The sequence below is a fragment of the Macaca thibetana genome, chromosome 4, assembly GCF_024542745.1.
Source record: "Macaca thibetana thibetana isolate TM-01 chromosome 4, ASM2454274v1, whole genome shotgun sequence".
Taxonomy (NCBI): domain Eukaryota; kingdom Metazoa; phylum Chordata; class Mammalia; order Primates; family Cercopithecidae; genus Macaca; species Macaca thibetana.
This window is the reverse complement of record NC_065581.1, coordinates 17,664,215-17,681,737: the sequence shown is the minus strand read 5'-3', so window position 1 is coordinate 17,681,737 and position 17,523 is coordinate 17,664,215. Positions and strand designations below refer to the sequence as shown.

The following is a 17,523-nucleotide window of genomic DNA, read 5'->3' as shown; positions in this document are numbered from 1 at the left end:
TCATCAGCTGTTGCTAGTGTTAGTATATTTTACATGTGGCTCAATACAATTCTTTTTGTCCAGTGTGGCCTAGGGAAGCCAAAAGGTTGGACCACCCCCTCCCTCCCCCGCCGATATAGGCAATAGATAATGGACTGATTGAACTGAATAAGGAATGGAGGACGTACAATTAAAGACATTGATTTCAAGATGCTGATGTCAACATTCAGATGTATGTAATGTGGCCAGGCATGGTGGCTCACGTCTGTAATCCCAGCACTCTGGGAGGCTGAGGCAGGCAGATCACCTGAGGTCAGGAGTTTGAGACCAGCCTGGCCAACATGGCAAAACCCTGTCTCTACTAAAAATACAAAAATTAGCCAGGCATGGTCGTGGATGTCCGTAATCCCAGCTACTTGGGAGGCTGAGGCAGGAGAACAGCTTGAACCTGGGAGGTGGAGGTTGCAGTGAGCCGAGATTGTGCCACTGTACTCCAGCCTGGGCAACAGAGTGAGACTCTGTCTCAGGAAAAAAAAAAAAAAAGTTGTATGTAAGGCCTTTGGGTACACCCTTTGGGTAGAGATGTGGATTTGGGGTCATTAGTCCATAGTTTTGGTATTTGAAGTCATGAGAGTAGAGTTGAGTGAATAGAAAAGATGGCCTGAAATGAAAGTCTGCTGGCTTATAGGGAGTGGCAGGAATAAAGCTTTTGAACAGTTAATCTTTTAAAAAGGTGCAACAAAGAGGAAAAACAAAAACTACATGGCACTGGTTGCTTCAGAGGAGGATGGATTTCAAAGGAACAAGATCAGAGGTCTCCATAAAAAGGCTATTATTCAAGCAAGAGATGGGGTAGTGGTTGGGGTAATGTTGGGGGTGCATGAACCAGAATAGCAGCAGAAGAGTCAGAAATTGATTGAAATAGATTTGAGAAAAATGTAGAGGAGGAGTAGTATCCAGCCAGGCTAACCAAGTAGACAGTGGAGTCACCAACTAAGAGACTACAGTGACAAGCTCAGAAGTGTAGATTAGGAAAGTGTTTTGTTGGAATTTAAAACCACTGGAGTAAATGAGAGCTTGTGAGGACAGTGGGCCAAGATGGAACCCCAGGGAGCAATTTGGTTGGCAAGATAGAAGAGAACATACCTATAAAATGTAGAGATCATTTAGGTAACTATGGAAGAGGTGGCAATAGTTGTAGGCCATCTAGAGAAGTAGGAATACCAGAATGAATGGCTTCACTGTCAGCACCATATTTTGGGCCTTACCAAGCCATTCTTTGTGTGCCACCTCTCCCACAAACATGCTAGTTCTGCTTAAGATTTGTCACCTCTGTATATCCTTCTCCTGCTTCTTAGTCATTTCTTCCTTCTTTGCACACTTGTTTTAGGTTGTCACTTGGTGATGGTGCTACTGTGCTTTTATTTTCCCCCTTTAAGACCATGAGCATCTTACAAGTTAAGCAACATTTTATTCATCTTTAATGTCCCCAGAACCCAAGTGTGTTATGATGCTTAATAAATGTCTGTTAAATGGCTAGCATGTAACAGAAATGCCATGAATATAGTAGTTGTCAAGTTAGATTGTGAAGTGGATGTGAAGTAGATGCACTTCTATGCAAAAACTATCATTCAGAGGCAGAGATCTATGCTTTGAAATCTTGAAATTCATATGGTCTGTGACTATGTATTTTATATGTTAGGATATTGCCTACAATTTACATCTTATGTCTTAGAATGCTTGCTGTTTGAAGAAATTTGAAAAATATTCTTAAGAAAAATTTAGTATTTGAGCCCCTAATTTGTGAGCATGATTTTTTTTCTTAAACCACAGCAGTTCAAACATGTGGTTAAGAGGGAGCTCACCACTGAGCAAGGTGATTTTGAGCTGCTCATTTATATGGTTAAAATAAATCTGAGAGTTCTATTCTTTTTTTTAAACAATATAAATATGAACAATTGTTCGTATTTCTGGCACGTTCTGTGTTTTAATAGGAAATATTATTAGAAATTGAACACTTAAACTTAGGGGTGTCATTGAGATACTGACATATTATAAATTAAAATTTTCATGAATTCTGCCCCTCCCCACTCCCTGTTTTTTTTTTTTTTTTTTTTTTTTTTTTTTTAGGAAGTTCAGTACCTACTTCAAGTAGCAGCACTGTACCCATCTCTCTGCCTTCTGGAGGCTCTCTAGGATTGGAAAAGTTCAAGAAGCCTGAGGGGAGCTGGGACTGTGAAGTGTGCCTAGTGCAGAATAAGGCTGACTCTACCAAATGTTTGGCATGTGAAAGTGCAAAGCCAGGCACAAAATCTGGGTTTAAAGGTAAGGCCAAAAAAATAAAAATAAAGGTGATGGTAAAGCGCCTTTTTGTAAGGCCATTTAAAAATGAAGGATTTGAGAACAGCTTCAGTGTTCACTCATTCTCTCTTGAAAATTAATATAAAATGAGATTATCCTGAGATGTTTATATCTGTTTCTGAATTATTGTAAGGTCAGTTAGTTGCTTGTCAAAGGATATATGCATTTGTAATTTTTGGTAACTAGTGACAGATTGCTCCCTGTGAGTTTTGTGCTCATTTATACACCCACCTGCAATGTGTAGCCTGTTACTTCCAGTCTCATTGCCAGTATAAACTTTATCAAACTTTATCTCAGCCAGTCTGATAAATGAAAAGTGGCATGTCAGGATAGTTGTGAGGAGTGAGATACAATTCTCATACCACATAAATATTGGTCACCTTGAATTATGTTTACGACTGCTGGTAATACTCTTCAGAGTAGACCCTTTCAAAGTTATTCCTATGTTTCTTTGGCGTTCAAGATGTTTATATTTTGTTTGAGAGCATCAGTACATTAATTGTCTATGTGGTGTCTTTTATATTTTTGCAGGCTTTGACACATCTTCCTCATCTTCGAACTCAGCAGCCTCCTCATCCTTCAAATTTGGTGTCCCATCACCCTCTTCTGGGCCTTCTCAGGCTTTAACAAGCACTGGAAATTTCAAATTTGGAGATCAGGGAGGATTCAAAATAGGTGTGTCATCTGATTCTGGGTCTGTAAACCCCATGAGTGAAGGCTTTAAATTTTCTAAACCAATAGGAGATTTTAAATTTGGAGTGTCATCTGAATCTAAGCCCGAAGAAGTTAAAAAAGATAGTAAGAATGATAATTTTAAGTTTGGACTTTCTTCTGGTTTAAGCAACCCAGTTTCTTTAACTCCATTTCAATTTGGGGTGTCTAATCTTGGACAGGAAGAAAAGAAAGAGGAACTGCCCAAATGTTCATCTGCAGGTTTTAGCTTTGGTACAGGTGTTATTAACTCCACTCCTGCTCCTGCTAACACCATAGTGACCTCTGAGAACAAGAGCAGCTTCAACTTTGGAACCATAGAAACCAAGAGTGCTTCAGTGGCTCCTTTCACATGTAAGACATCAGAAGCTAAAAAAGAAGAAATGCCTGCCACCAAAGGAGGATTCTCTTTTGGCAATGTGGAGCCTGCCTCTCTGCCATCTGCCTCAGTGTTTGTTTTGGGAAGGACAGAAGAGAAACAGCAAGAGCCTGTCACTTCTACTTCCCTAGTTTTTGGGAAGAAAGCTGACAATGAAGAGCCAAAGTGTCAACCAGTGTTTTCCTTTGGGAATTCAGAGCAAACCAAAGATGAGAATTCTTCCAAGTCCACATTTAGTTTTAGCATGACAAAACCATCTGAGAAGGAATCTGAACAGCCAGCAAAAGCCACTTTTGCCTTTGGAGCTCAAACTAGTACTACAGCTGGTAAGTATTAACTTTATTATTTTTTTTACAAGTTGCCTTTACAGATGCAGCAAGTCAAGTAATGGTTTGCACTGAACGTAGTTGAGAAATACAGAACTCTTTGGGAAGGAACCTAGGATTTTCAGTTTGAACCACTCTTTAAAACCCTCATGATTCTGATGAAGTCATCTGTGGATCTAATTTTGAGAAATACGGCAGTAATGCAAAGCTCAATATAGTGCATATTTATGTGTGTCTTTCTCTTCTGTTTGGGCTTTTATAATCAGAATTGGTATCTACTACCTGGAAAATAAGGATTCTTAGCTTATGAAGTATTTTCTACCATAATCTATGGTATTGTTTATAAATAGTTACAGATAACCAGTCCTCATCAGACATTAAGAAACATAGACAACAAATATAATTAATCCTGAGAAACCAAGAGATTTTGAAAGCTGAAGTCCTGGGGGAAAAAAAATGACACAGCACCTTAAAGGTTAAAAGCATCATTGTTGGTGGATCATATTAAAGTCATTCTGTGGGCGGAATAGCAGGAAGAACATAGCTGATCATCAGATTAGTGAACTAGAATTTCCCTGAACTTAGTGCACAAGTACAAAGAGTGATCCAAGTTAGATCCACAAGTTCCTCTGGAATAGGAGTGACCTAGAAGATAAGAAGTTTTGGGGGAATATCAAAGAAGTGACAGAAGAAAATTTTCTAGATCTAAAGAAAGACATTGGTCTTAAAAATGGAAATTACCTATTGGCAAAGATCACTGAAATTTAGGACACCAAAGCTAAAACCCCAAATGCTTTCAGAGAGAAAAGCTGTTTGCCACAAATAGAAAGATACCAGATTAGCATCATCTTCTAATTTGCAACATCACATGCTAAAAACAGAACAGTACCCTCAAAATGAAAATGTTCTTGAACCTAGAATTCTGTTACTAGCCAAATGTGTTTAAGTATAAAGACAGTCCGGGTGCCGTAGCTCACACCTGTAATCCCAACTAGTCAGGAGGCTGAAGCACAAGAATTTCTTGAACCTGGGAGGCAGAGGTTGCAGTGAGCTGAGATTGGCCACTGCACTCCAGCTTGGGCAACAGAACGAGCCTCTGTCTCAAGAAAACCCAACAACAACAACAAACACAGAGGCAAAATACAGGTGTTTTTAGATGTGCAAAAAGTGCAAAAGTTGAATATCCATGAATACTTTTGGATAATAAATTGGAAACACTCAAAATTAACTTTTATATGGAATTCAACAAATAACTATGAGCAGTTTTTTGTCTGTCATATATTTACTTAGAAATATAAAGATAAAATAAAAGCTAAAATTACATATTATTTGGAAAGCAACAGAAATATGATAGGGTCTAATCAGATTTGATGGTGAAACACCAGGCTGTGGGAGACACTCTTAACCATTCTTCCATTAGCCAGCTTGAAAGTGAGCCAACATGTTCCATTTTCTGTAAGTCAGACTAATGCCGATAGCATACTGTGACCAGCCCTGCATAGTGTGAAGTATTGGAACTGAGAGATTATTGGAATAGTTTAGAAAAAAGTCTTCAATAAGGTGGCTGGATTCAGAATCATGATATAAAAATCAAAAGTTTTTCTTCAAATCGGCATATCTCATTTGTTTTTTTCTAACATTTCTAACTTGTATTTTATAAAAGCAGCAGAACTTTTAACATGCCAAATAATAAAAGAACACAAAAGGCGTACTTGTTGCTGGGCGAAGATATTCCCTTCCTCCTCCCATAATTTTAGTTCTTAGGGGAATTTTTGTAGAGCTTGACAAGCTAAACTTACTCTAAAATTCACATGGAAAGGAAACTATACAAGAAATTTTGGGAAAAAAGGCAGGCACACAGGCAGCTTTGTTCTGCTATCATCAGTCCATGGTGTAAAGTTGGAATAATTAAAACAGTCTAGTGATAACGGTAGAGGAAACAAGTATATGCATTTTAGGAAATGTAGTGTGTCATAAAGACAACATTGCAAATTAGTGCACAAAGCCTGTACTAGTTGATGCTGTGGAGGAATTTGGCTATCCATTTAGATAAATTGAAGTTATGATTTTGCCACATACTGTAACATAAATTGCAAAATTAAATATGTAAAAGTACAGCTATCTTCCGCTATCTAAACTTGCTATTCAACTACAGTATCCAGTTAGATTTGGATTCGAGGGGTATTTTTATTAACCTGAATGCCAAAGGCCTTCCTGTGAAAGGCGCAAAATCCATAAGCTATAAAAGAAGATGAATGTATTTGATTTTGTCAAAATCTAATATAAACAGATGTCCATTTGATGAATTAATCTATATAAAAAACTTAACCTACTTTTCTAGCGAATTTTAGGGTAGGAAAATTCTAGTGATTGTAGGGTAAGGAAAAAGTACTTTCTGAGACTATTCTTAAGGATTTATGTTTGTTTCTTAATTTCTGTCTTACAGATCAAGGTGTAGCAAAGCCAGTTTTTAGTTTCTTGAACAACAATTCCTCTAGTTCAAGTACACCAGCCACTTCTGCTGGTGGTGGCATATTTGGTAGTTCCACCTCTTCCTCCAATCCACCCGTGGCTACCTTTGTGTTTGGACAGTCCAGCAATCCTGTGAGCAGCTCTGCCTTTGGTAACACTGCTGAATCCAGCACCTCTCAGTCTTTGCTATTTTCTCAAGATAGCAAACTAGCAACCACATCCAGCACAGGTACAGCTGTCACCCCATTTGTCTTTGGTCCAGGAGCCAGCAGTAATAATACTGCCACCTCTGGTTTCGGCTTTGGAGCCACAACCACGTCTAGCTCTGCAGGTACATTTACAAAAGAAAAAAATGCATTGCAATTGGATGGGCTTTACTTATTAGCAAATAACATATAGCAGGTTATCACAAAATGGTGTGAATGCCTTTTGGTCATCTATACCAGGGTTGTTGTAATTAATCACTGTATGTACAACTTTAACATATTTACCCTTGGGAGCCATTTTTCTCATTGTGGTAAGAGTGTAATACTTAATTTTTCCAAGCTTTGTTTTTTGTTTTTGTTTTTTTTCTTTTGAGATGGAGGCTTGCTCTGTCACCCAGGCTGGAATGCAGTGGTGCGATCTCGGCTCACTGCAACCCTCCCTCTCCCTAGTTCAAGCAATTCTCCTGCCTCAGCCTCCCAAGTAACTGGGATTACAGGTGCCTGCCACCACACCTGGCTAATTTTTGTATTTTTAGCGGAGATGGGGTTTTACCATGTTGGCCAGGCTCAAACTTCTGACCTCGTGATCCGCCCACCTCGGCCTCCTAAAGTGCTGGGATTACAGGCGTGAGCCACTGTGCCCAGCCCCAAACTTTGTTTTTAAAATGTTAGGTTGTCAGTCACCAGACACTGGAAGTTGTTTTATTAAACATCAGTCTTTATTATGCAGTATATATATATATATGTGCACATCATGAGGTGATTTCTGCACACATTAGATTTCTGGTGGGAGACTTTTCTGAGATATGTTCCTTTACCAAAAATTGTTGGCTGTGAAGGTATGGAGTAGTTGTTAATTGCAGTTTTTGTTTATATGAATTTAGTATGTTTCACTAAATAATGGTAGAGAGAGTTGTATTCTCAATCATTACTTAAAATTTGTCTTGATGGAATTTGGTTAACAAGGTAAGAGTCTGAAAAGAAGCTTGACATTTGCTTGTGGGTTTTCAGAAATTTCTTGAGGATAATCTGACATTAGCCACCATGGCGACTTAAGTGTGTCTTTGGGCCTCCAGGATCCTCCTTCGTATTTGGAACTGGACCTTCAGCACCATCTGCCAGTCCAGCATTTGGTGCTAACCAGACCCCAACATTTGGACAAAGTCAAGGTGCCAGCCAGCCCAATCCCCCAGGCTTTGGATCTATATCATCTTCCACAGCATTATTTTCCAGTGGTTCTCAGCCTGCACCACCTACTTTTGGGACAGTGTCAAGCAGTAGTCAGCCCCCTGTGTTTGGACAGCAACCTAGTCAGTCTGCGTTTGGCTCTGGAACAACTCCTAATTCCAGTAAGTGTGCTGTGATGCTGTTGTATCTGTATGAGTTTTGTATGTCTTAAAATATTTTCCTTTGAGCTTGGAAACCATTTGTATGTTTAATTTTAAAATTACCTCTTGGCCGGGCACGGTGGCTCACGCCGTAACCCCAGCACTTTGGGAGGCCGAGGTGGGCGGATCATGAGGTCAGGAGATTGAGACCATCCTGGCTAACATGGTGAAACCTACTAAAAATACAACTAAATACAAAAAATGAGCTGGGCATGGTGGCAGGCGCCTGTAGTCCCAGCTACTCTGGAGGCTGAGGCAGGAGAATGGCGTGAACCCGGGAGGCAGAGGTTGCAGTGAGCCAAGATCGTGCCACTGCACTCCAGCCTGAGCAACAGTGCGAGACTCCGACTCGGGGAAAAAAAATTATCTCTTGTACTTGGCAGAATAAAGAGGTAATATGGTTGGATTTATATGTAAACAACAATCCCAGGTTTCACAGACTTATAACTTTTTAAGGTAGTAATGTATTTTAAAGTGTTAATTTTTACTCTGACTTAAGTATGAGATTCATTCAGTCTGGTTTCTTTTCAACTCTGAATTTTTGGGCTCTCAGAGCTAGCTTTAAAGTGCATTTTCTGATCCTATTCATGATTGGATTTGCGTCAGGAAGTTACCCCCAGGTCCAGTGCTCTCTCCTGAGGCAGTCCCGCTGAGTTGTCTCATGACACTTTCTATTTACTGATGATACTAGCCTTTCCATTTGACCTGCATATTTAAATATGACTAATCAAACTGTATTATAATCCTGTATTTTCTTAAAATTGTTGATTTTTTCTAATTGTGAAATATAACATGTAGAAAGGGGTGTAAAATATAAGTGAACAGTGTAATATTGAAGCAAATGCTATATAATAACCACCTGGGAGCCCCTCATATATCTGTTTTTGAAAACATTCCTCTCTTTCTCCACTCTAATGATGACCACCGCTTTGTCTTTTATGGTAATCGCTGTTCTTTGAGTTTTATTACTGCATTTATTGGCCAATATATGCATCCCTAGAAAATGTAGTTTTGCCTGCTTTTATATATAAATGAAACATTACTGTATGCAATCTTTTGATTCTTGATTCTTTCGCTCTAAGGTTTCTAAGGGTCATCCATGTTTTGCATATGGTTTATTGTCATTGCCATAGAGTAAATCATTGTATGAATGTACTGCAGTTTATCTATTTACTGTTGACGTATGTTTCAGTTGTTTTTAACAACTAGGAAATGCTACTCTGCACATTCTTATATATGTACCTTGGTGCACATAAGTATGTTTTTCTAGAGTATATATGTTTTTCTGGAGTTTTTCTAGAGTATATACAGTGGCATGGGATTGCTGAATTAAAAGGTTTGTATATCTTATACTAGAAGATAATACAAACTTTTCCTGTTGAATTCTGCCAGTTCATACTCTACCACTATTGTATGAGTTCTTATATGTGGCTTCTACTTGATTTCTCATGTGTGTGAATTCTTTTTAAAAAGTGTTTTTTTTTTTTTTTTATTGGCCATTTTTCAGTTTGGCTTTTACATATGGGTTTGTAAAAGTTCTTTATGTATTCTGGTTATTGGTACTTTGTCAGTTAATGTACATACTAAAATTTCTCCTGTTTTCTGATATATATATTAACCATTTTGATCAGGATTTTTTCCTCTAATATGAAATTGGGAAGTTTCGATTTCTTTCACACAGTTAACATTTTTCTCTGTCGTCTTCTTTTTTTATGTTTTTTTTAAAGACGGAATCTTGCTCTGTCGCCCAGGCTGGAGTGCAGTGGCTCTCACTGCATCCTCCTCCTCCTGGGTTCAAGTGGTTCTCTTGCCTCATCCTCCCAAGTAGCTGGGACTACAGGCATCCGCCACCACGCCTGGCTGATTTTTTTGTATTTTTAGTAGAGACGGGGTTTCACCATGTTAGCCAGGATGGTCTCGATCTCCTGACCTCATGATCCGCCCACCTCAGCCTCCCAAAGTGCTGGGATTACAGGCATGAGCCACCACGTCCAGTCTTTCCTCTGTCTTCATAATATAGAGACAGTATATGGTTAGATCACGATTCGGATTATGGAAATGCTGATTATTGCTGAGCCATATGGTATACTGTAACTTTCTATCCTATACAGAATTTTGTTTCTCTGACATTATTGACTTCCTCTCTCTGTTAATTTTTTTAATTTAAAGAGCAATCAATTTTATAAACTAAATACAAAGAAAAAGTCAATTTTAGGGAGATCTTTCTTCCAGTTAAAGAATTGAGACAAGGCTACAAAGGCCCTAAAAATTAGCGTCACACTATTGTTAAAACTTGGGGAAGGACAGCATTTTAGGGTGGAGGTTCTCAGTTCTGTAACAAAGTAGACCTGGATAGTAAAGATGTTAGAGAATCCTTTTTTAAAATTTTTTAAAAATGTTTTGATATAGGGTCTTACCTTGCACCCACAGACTGGAGTACAGCGGTAGAATCTCAGCTCACTACTGCCTCAACCTGCTGGGCTCAAGCCATTCTCCTGCCTGAGCCCGCCAAGAAGCTGGGACTACAGGCAGACACCACCACTACACCCATCTGTTTATTTTTGGAGTGGTTCGTGGTTTGTAGAGACGGGGTTTTGCCATGTTATCCAGGCTGGTCTCGAAATCCCGAGCTCAAGCAGTCCACCCACCTCAGCCTCCTAAAGTGCTAGGATTACAGTTGTGAGCTACTGTGCCCAACCAAGGTGTTAGAAAATTCTAGGCTCTGGGTAGCAGCATAACTATCCCAAAAAAAAAAGCCATACTACAAAGTCTAGTAAAGGTCATTCCCACAGAAAACACAAAGCATTCATTTTGTCATACATAAAAATGTAGTTTTAGTAATAATCCGGAAGCATTTTTGATAAAAGTGAAAACCATATTTTAAAGTTTTTCATTTTTAAAAACTGATATGTGTTATTTTGTTACATACAATGTATAATAATCAAATTAGGGCATTTAGGATATCCATCACCTTGAGCATTCATCATTTCTTTGTATCGGGAATATTTCAGATCTTCTCTTCTAGCTATTTTGAAATATACAATAAATTATTGTTAACTCTACTGTGCTCTCAAATACTAGAATTTATTCCTACTATCTAGCCATATGTTTGTATTCATTAACCACCTTTCTTTTCCTACCACCATCCCAACCAAGCCTCTGAACCATCATTCTGTTCTCTACTTTTATGAGATCAACTTTTTTTTAGCCTCCTACATATGAATGAGAACGTTGAATATTTGTCTTTGTGCCTGACTTATTTCACCTAACATAATATCCTTCAGTGCCATAGATGTTGTAGTAAATGACAAGATTTTATTTTCTTTTAATGACCAAATAGTATTTCACTGTATATCAGATCACATTTTCTGCAGCCATTCATCTGTTGATGTACACTTAGATTGATTCCATATCTTGGCTATTGTGAATAGTGCTGCACTGAACATCGGGTACAGGTATCTGTTTGATACACTGATTTCCTTTTCTTTGGATAAATAAGTAATGGGATTGCTGGATCATAAGGTGATTCTATTTTTAGATTTTTTGAGAAACTTCCATACTGCTTTCCATATGGTTATACTAATTTACATTCATACCAACAGTGTATAAGTTTCCATTTCATTGCCAGCGTTTGTTAATTTTTGTCCTTTTGGTAGTAGCCATTCTAATGGGTGAAATGCTGCCTCATTGTGGTTTTGATTTGCATTTCCTTTATGATAGTGATGTTGAGCATTTTTTCAGGTCTATTGGCCATTTGTGTATTGTGTTTTAAGAAATGTCTATTCAGATCCTTTGCCCGCTTTTCAATAGGATTATTTGGGTTGTTTGTTTTTTGTTTTGCTGTTGAGTCCTTTGAGCTCCTTGTGTATTCTGGATATTAGTTCCCTGTTGGATGAATAGTTAGCAAACATTTTTTCCCTTTCAACAGATTTTTCACTCTGTTGATTGCTGTTTAATATAGTCCCTCTCGTCTATTTTTTTGTTGCCTGTGCTTTTGATGTCTTAGCCATAAAATCTTTGCCTAGGCCAGGGGGGGTCCAATCTTTTGGCTTCCATGGGCCACTCTGGAAGAATTATTGTCTTCGGCCAAACATAAAACACATTAACACTAACAAACAACAGTTGATGAGCTAAAAAAGAAAATTGCAAACAAAAAAATCTCAGTGTTTTAAGAAAGTTGATGAATTTGTGTTGGGCAGCATTCAAAGCCATCCTGGGCTACATGCGGCCTCTGGGTTGGACAAGCTTGGCTTAGACCTGTGGTCTGTTCTAGAGCATTTCTATCTTTTCTTCTAGGAGTTTTGTAGTATCATGTCTTACACTTAAGTGTAATCCATTTTGAGTTGATTTTTATATAGGATGAGAAGTAGGGGTCTAGTTTCATTCTGCATATGGATCTCCAGTTTTCCAAGCACCATTTACTAAAGAGAGTATCCTTTTCCCAATGCGTGTTCTTGCCATCTTTGTCGAAAATCAGTTGGATTTGTGGATTTGTTTCTGAATTCTCTATTCTATTCCATTGGTCTGTGTCTTTTTATACCAGTCTCATGTAGCTATATATGGTAAGTATAGCTTTGTGTAGTGTATTTTGAAGGCAGATAGTATACCTCAGCTTTTTTCTTTTTGCTCAGGATTGCTTTAGCTATTTGGACTCTTGTGGTTCCATATGAATTTTAGGATTTGCTTCTCTTTCTTTTCTGTTCTCTCTCTCCTTCCCTCCCCTTCCCCTTCCCTTCCCCTTCCCTTTCCCCTTCCCTCAACAGAGTCTTCTCCATGGAGTCTTGCTGTGTCGCCCAGGCTGGAGTATAGTGGCTCAGTCTCGGCTCATTGCAGCCTCTGCCTCCCAGGTTCCAGCGATTCTCCTGCCTCAGCTTCCTGGGTTGCTGAGATTACAGGTGCATACCACCACGCCTGGCTAAGTTTTGTATTTTTGGTAGGAATAGGGTTTCGCCATGTTGGCCAGGCAGGTCTTGCATTCCTGACCTCAGGTGATCCACCCACCCACCTTGGCCTCCCAAAGTGCTAGGATTATAGGCATGAGCCACAGCGCCTGGCCGGATATGTTTCTGTTTCTATGAAGAATGTTATTGGTATTTTTGGTAGGGATTGCATTGAATCCATAGATTGCTTTGAGGAATATGGCCATTTTAACAATAATAGTTCTCCTGATCCATGAATATAGGTTGTCTTTACATTTGTTTGTGTTCTGTCTAATTTCTTTCATCAGTATTTTCTAATTTAAAAATATAGAACACTTCATGAATTTGGGTGTCATCCTTGTGCAGGGGGCCATGCTAATCTTCTTTGTTCAAGTTGTGGGTATGTGCTGCTGAAGCAAGCACTGAAAGCACTTTTCTCACAGGGTCTTTTAACCTGTTCCTCCTACCAGGCTTTCTTGGCTTGCTGTTTAACTGTACTCTTGGGAAACCTCTTTTTACCACTCTTGTGGAGATTCCTTTTAGCTTCATATAAGAACCCGTTTCCTGGGTGTCATGTGTTCCCTGTTACTCCCCTTTTTGCTGATACAGCACATCTTCCAGCGATTCTTGAGGGTTCAGGGATGAACATTTTGAGGCCATACATGTCTGCAAGGATCTTTATTCTCACCCCATGTTTGGTAAGATTTTGATTGAATATAGATGTAGATTGGAAATCATTTTTATAATTTCAAAGGCCTTTCTCCATTGTAGACCTTTCTGGCTTCCAGAGTTGCCTGAAGTCTTGATCTTTTCTCTTTGGCCTGTTGCTTCTTTCTGGAATTGTTAGACTGTCCTCTTTTGCCTCCATTGTTCTGATATATCAGGATGTGTCTTGATGTGGGTTTGTTTTTATCCTTTGTGTAGGGAGTGCAGCATGCTCTTGTGAACTTCCATTTTGGGGAATTTTCCTGAATTACTTATTTGAAGATTTTGTCCCCTCATCCTTCCTTTCCTCCTTACCTTTTGTCTTCGTGTCATACTTTCTGAGATTTATCCTTCATTACCCGTTCTGTTGAGATTTTAACTTCCACTATTTCTTTAATTTCTAAGTATTCTTTTTTATTTTCTGGATGTTTCCTTTTTATGCCCCTCTGGGTTCCCCCCACCTCCACCCCACCCAACCGCCAGTGGATGAAGTATTCTTTAAAGATACTGAGTTCAGATTTTTCTCCTTAAAGTTTTCTTTGCTGAGTCAGTTTTCCCAAAATTGCTTTTATTATTTTTGTCTCAAAGTTGTTCAAATGTCTGGTTCTCCTTGGCTACTTGTAGTTTTTAATGGGTGTAGGACACATAAATACCACTTAAGTCCTTTCTACATTGATAGGGCTTACAGATCTCGAATTTCGTTGTAGATTTATCTGGTTTGTCTAGCTTTATTTTACTTAGGAAAATTTGGATGTTAGTATCCTTCGTTCTTTCCACTCAGTTTGTCAGATTCCCCAAAGAAGATACATCCAGTCTCCTGCTTGGAGGGTATCAGGGAGCTTCCATTTGCCAGTGTTCTGGGAGCTAAGATTGGGAAGATGGCTGGAGCGCTCGGTATTTAGTGAATATTGACCTACTCTTAATTCCCGTTTTCAAAATGATATTATTGCCCTTAACTGTACGTGGTGTTTCCCAGTCCAGACACTTCTACAAAGACTAAAAGACTGAACTTCTGTTCTGGTGGAGTGGAAAAGGAGAATTACCATCTTTTTGTTTGTTTGTTTGTTTCTTTTCCTTTTGAGATAGGGTCTCACTCTGTTGCCCAAGCTGGAGGGCAGTGGCAGAGTCAGGGCCCACTGCATCCTCGACCTCCTAGGCTCAAGAGATCTTCCCACCTCAGCCTCCTGAGTAGCTGGGATTACAGGTGCACACCACTATGCCTGGCTGATTTTTTAAAAATTTTTATAGAGATTGGGTCTCACCGTGTTGCCTAGGTTGGTCTCAAACTCCTGGGCTCAAGCAATCCGCCTGCCTCGGCCTCCCAAAGTGCTAGGATTACAGGCATGAGTCACTGCACCCACTGATAATTACCATCTTGGTGTGGGGAGGGATTGATCCTGGGTATCTGCTTCTAATCAGATACTCTGCTATCCTTTTTTTTTTTTTTTAAATTCCCACGACATCCTCTCTTCCATAGGTATCTGGAACCTAAACATTTTGGTTACGTTTGGTATAAATGCAATTGCTTCTGTTCTTTCCCTGCTGCTAGTTCAGTATCACTTCTGGTCAGCCTTCCAGCTTCTAAACCTTTGTTGCTGTTGTCACCTCTCTATCTTTGTAAAAATCCCTTGTTTTAATGCACTTTTCAAAGAAGATAGAGCTAAATGTATTTGTTGATTTCACTATCTTTAACCAGAAGTCCAGACTGCCCTTTTCCCCTTGGTCATAGGTAAGTTGTGTGATTTGTTGGAGGTGTCAAGTGAGTACTATGTGTCAGTGGAGAAGATAGTTTTATTTAGATTAAAAGACCAAAATATTTTAACTCTTTGCATGTTTTTATATGTAGAGGTCAGAGTCATTAATTTAAAAACCTGTCATTTTGCGGCCGGGCACGGTGGCTCACGCCTGTAATCCCAGCACTTTGGGAGGCTGAGGTGGGCAGATCACCAGGTCAGGAGATTGAGACTATGGTGAAACCCCATCTCTTCTAAAATACAAAAAATAAGCCAGGCATGGTGGCATTCACCTGTAGTCCCAGCTACTGGGGAGGCTGAGGCAGGGGAATTGCTTGAACCCGGGAGGCGAAGGTTGCAGTGAGCCAAGATTGTGCCTCTGCAGTCCAGCCTGGGCAACAGAGCGAGACTCCATCCCCCCAAAAAACCCTATCATTTTGCCCTAATGAAGTATTTCTGCTTTAACTATTGTAGGTTCGGTTTTCCAGTTTGGCAGCAGCACTACAAATTTCAACTTCACAAACAACAATCCATCAGGAGTGTTCACATTTGGTGCAAATTCTAGCACACCTGCAGCCTCAGCCCAGCCTTCAGGCTCCGGGGGCTTTCCATTTAACCAGTCGCCAGCAGCATTTACAGTGGGGTAAGAGAATTTTTTATTGAAATGGAGAATTTACATTGGTAAGGGTATGTGCATGTATATGCTTTGTTTTTAAAAGTCATCAAGATTCAGTGTGGTTTGGGTAAAATTAAATATGTTCTCCAACATAAATTTACCGTACTACAATTCTGGAGAGTTGTATTACAGTTTGAGAAAAAAATAACAGTAGCGTGTGTGTTAGGTATAGCAGAAAATGTACATAGCAATGTGAGTCTACTCCCCCGCCACGCTACCCTTCTGCTGCTCATGGTAAATGTTAGCATTTGGAAATTTTGCTCAGAGCATCATGTCACATTATGAAGTTTTTATTTTTCACAGGTCAAATGGGAAAAATGTGTTCTCTTCTGGAACTTCAGTCTCTGGTCGGAAGATAAAGACTGCTGTTAGACGCAGGAAATAAAGGTCACATTGGTGTTATACGCAATTTTAACAACAGCTGGTGCCCTGCTTTCAGATACTGGATTGTACTTTGTGCTGGGGTTATCTGAAGTCAGATCTGCCTAAGGACTTCTTTAATTTTGGAATTTTCCTCCTTTTTCGTTACAGAAGCCCCAACCCGCCTCACCCACCCTTTTTAAAAAATATAATAGCTAGACTGGTGACTGATTCTTCAGCAAAAATATTTTATGATCCAGCAGATTATTCACTGATTTGACATAGTCTGGCTGTACCCAGGAATGGAGCCTGCACGGCGAATGGCTTTGTATAGAACCTCTTTTGTCTACACCATTATGTGCGCTGATAAGCGTTTACGGAACGCATTGAAATTGTAATTATATCTGAGGAATTCTGTATAGATTAGAATTCTGTATAGGTTAGAGAATGTTGAAACGGATGATTTCTATGCTGAGTTTGTGCTGGTGTATGTGTGAAGTGAGTGAGTTGGGTGTATTGTGCACTAAACTTTTCTGATAGAGGAAGCCTGATTAAAGAATGGTCCGTGCTGAGGACTTGTTAGATCTAGTTCATCCTCCATTTAATAATTATATGCTATTTCTATATTTTCATTCTTCTATCACCTGTCTTGCCTTTTTCATTATTTTATTATGAAACTTGTGTAAATACAATTTTGTTTCTGTACTTTTTTGGCATAACATAAATCTGTGAACTTGAAATTTGAATTTTGTGTTAGAGATTTTTTTGTTGTTTGTTTAGTCTTGTCTCAGATTTTATTATGTAAATCCCATTATTCAAAGTTGCCTAAATCCATTTGGAAATCTTTAAAAAAAAATTGGGGATTCTTAAAGTTGAATTTATTGGCTTTTCTGATCCAGTTTTGTTTGGACCAAAAACCAGTATTGTACAAAGTATTAAGCATATATTTTTATATTTACTAAAATGGACTGTGGTGACTTTGGATAATAAGGAAAAGTTTAATATTAAAGCCATGTTTATTACAGTATAATTAACATGTTAAACCATGGGATAAATGCCATCAATAAAAAATTATGACATACTTTTTGTTCTAGTTTTACCTCATAATGAAGGCACATAGTATTATTGGGAGGGGACTTTTTAAAATAAAGGTTAACTGTCTCATTAGAAGAATACATTGACGTGATTTAGACAACTCCTAAGAGAAAGGGAAAGTATCTGAAAGTATCTAAATGCACAACATATAGAAGGTACCCTAGTTCTTGCCTGGTGCTATGAATCATGCCTAATTTGCACATCGACTTACAT

At 38.9% G+C, this 17,523-nt stretch overlaps 1 protein-coding gene and 1 non-coding gene across 5 annotated transcripts in view; one reads left to right on the top strand and one right to left on the bottom strand.

Moving 5' to 3' along the window:
• NUP153 (nucleoporin 153) overlaps nucleotides 1–17,296 on the top strand; it is a 108,671-nt gene extending 91,375 nt beyond the window's left edge. For 3 of the 4 annotated variants that reach the window (XM_050788050.1, XM_050788049.1, XM_050788048.1), the window contains 6 exons: nucleotides 2,110–2,304; nucleotides 2,872–3,756; nucleotides 6,203–6,559; nucleotides 7,511–7,783; nucleotides 15,654–15,822; nucleotides 16,159–17,296. In XM_050788050.1, the coding sequence (XP_050644007.1) occupies nucleotides 2,110–2,304; nucleotides 2,872–3,756; nucleotides 6,203–6,559; nucleotides 7,511–7,783; nucleotides 15,654–15,822; nucleotides 16,159–16,240 (1,961 nt within the window). In that variant the 3' untranslated portion in view covers nucleotides 16,241–17,296. The remainder of the gene's footprint in view (nucleotides 1–2,109; nucleotides 2,305–2,871; nucleotides 3,757–6,202; nucleotides 6,560–7,510; nucleotides 7,784–15,653; nucleotides 15,823–16,158) is intronic. The other variant, XM_050788052.1, reaches the window with a different exon arrangement.
• On the bottom strand, nucleotides 13,063–13,164 carry LOC126953991 (U6 spliceosomal RNA). Its single transcript, XR_007725459.1, has one exon. It is a non-coding gene; the product is annotated as a U6 spliceosomal RNA (small nuclear RNA).
• Nucleotides 17,297–17,523: the final 227 nt, after the last annotated feature.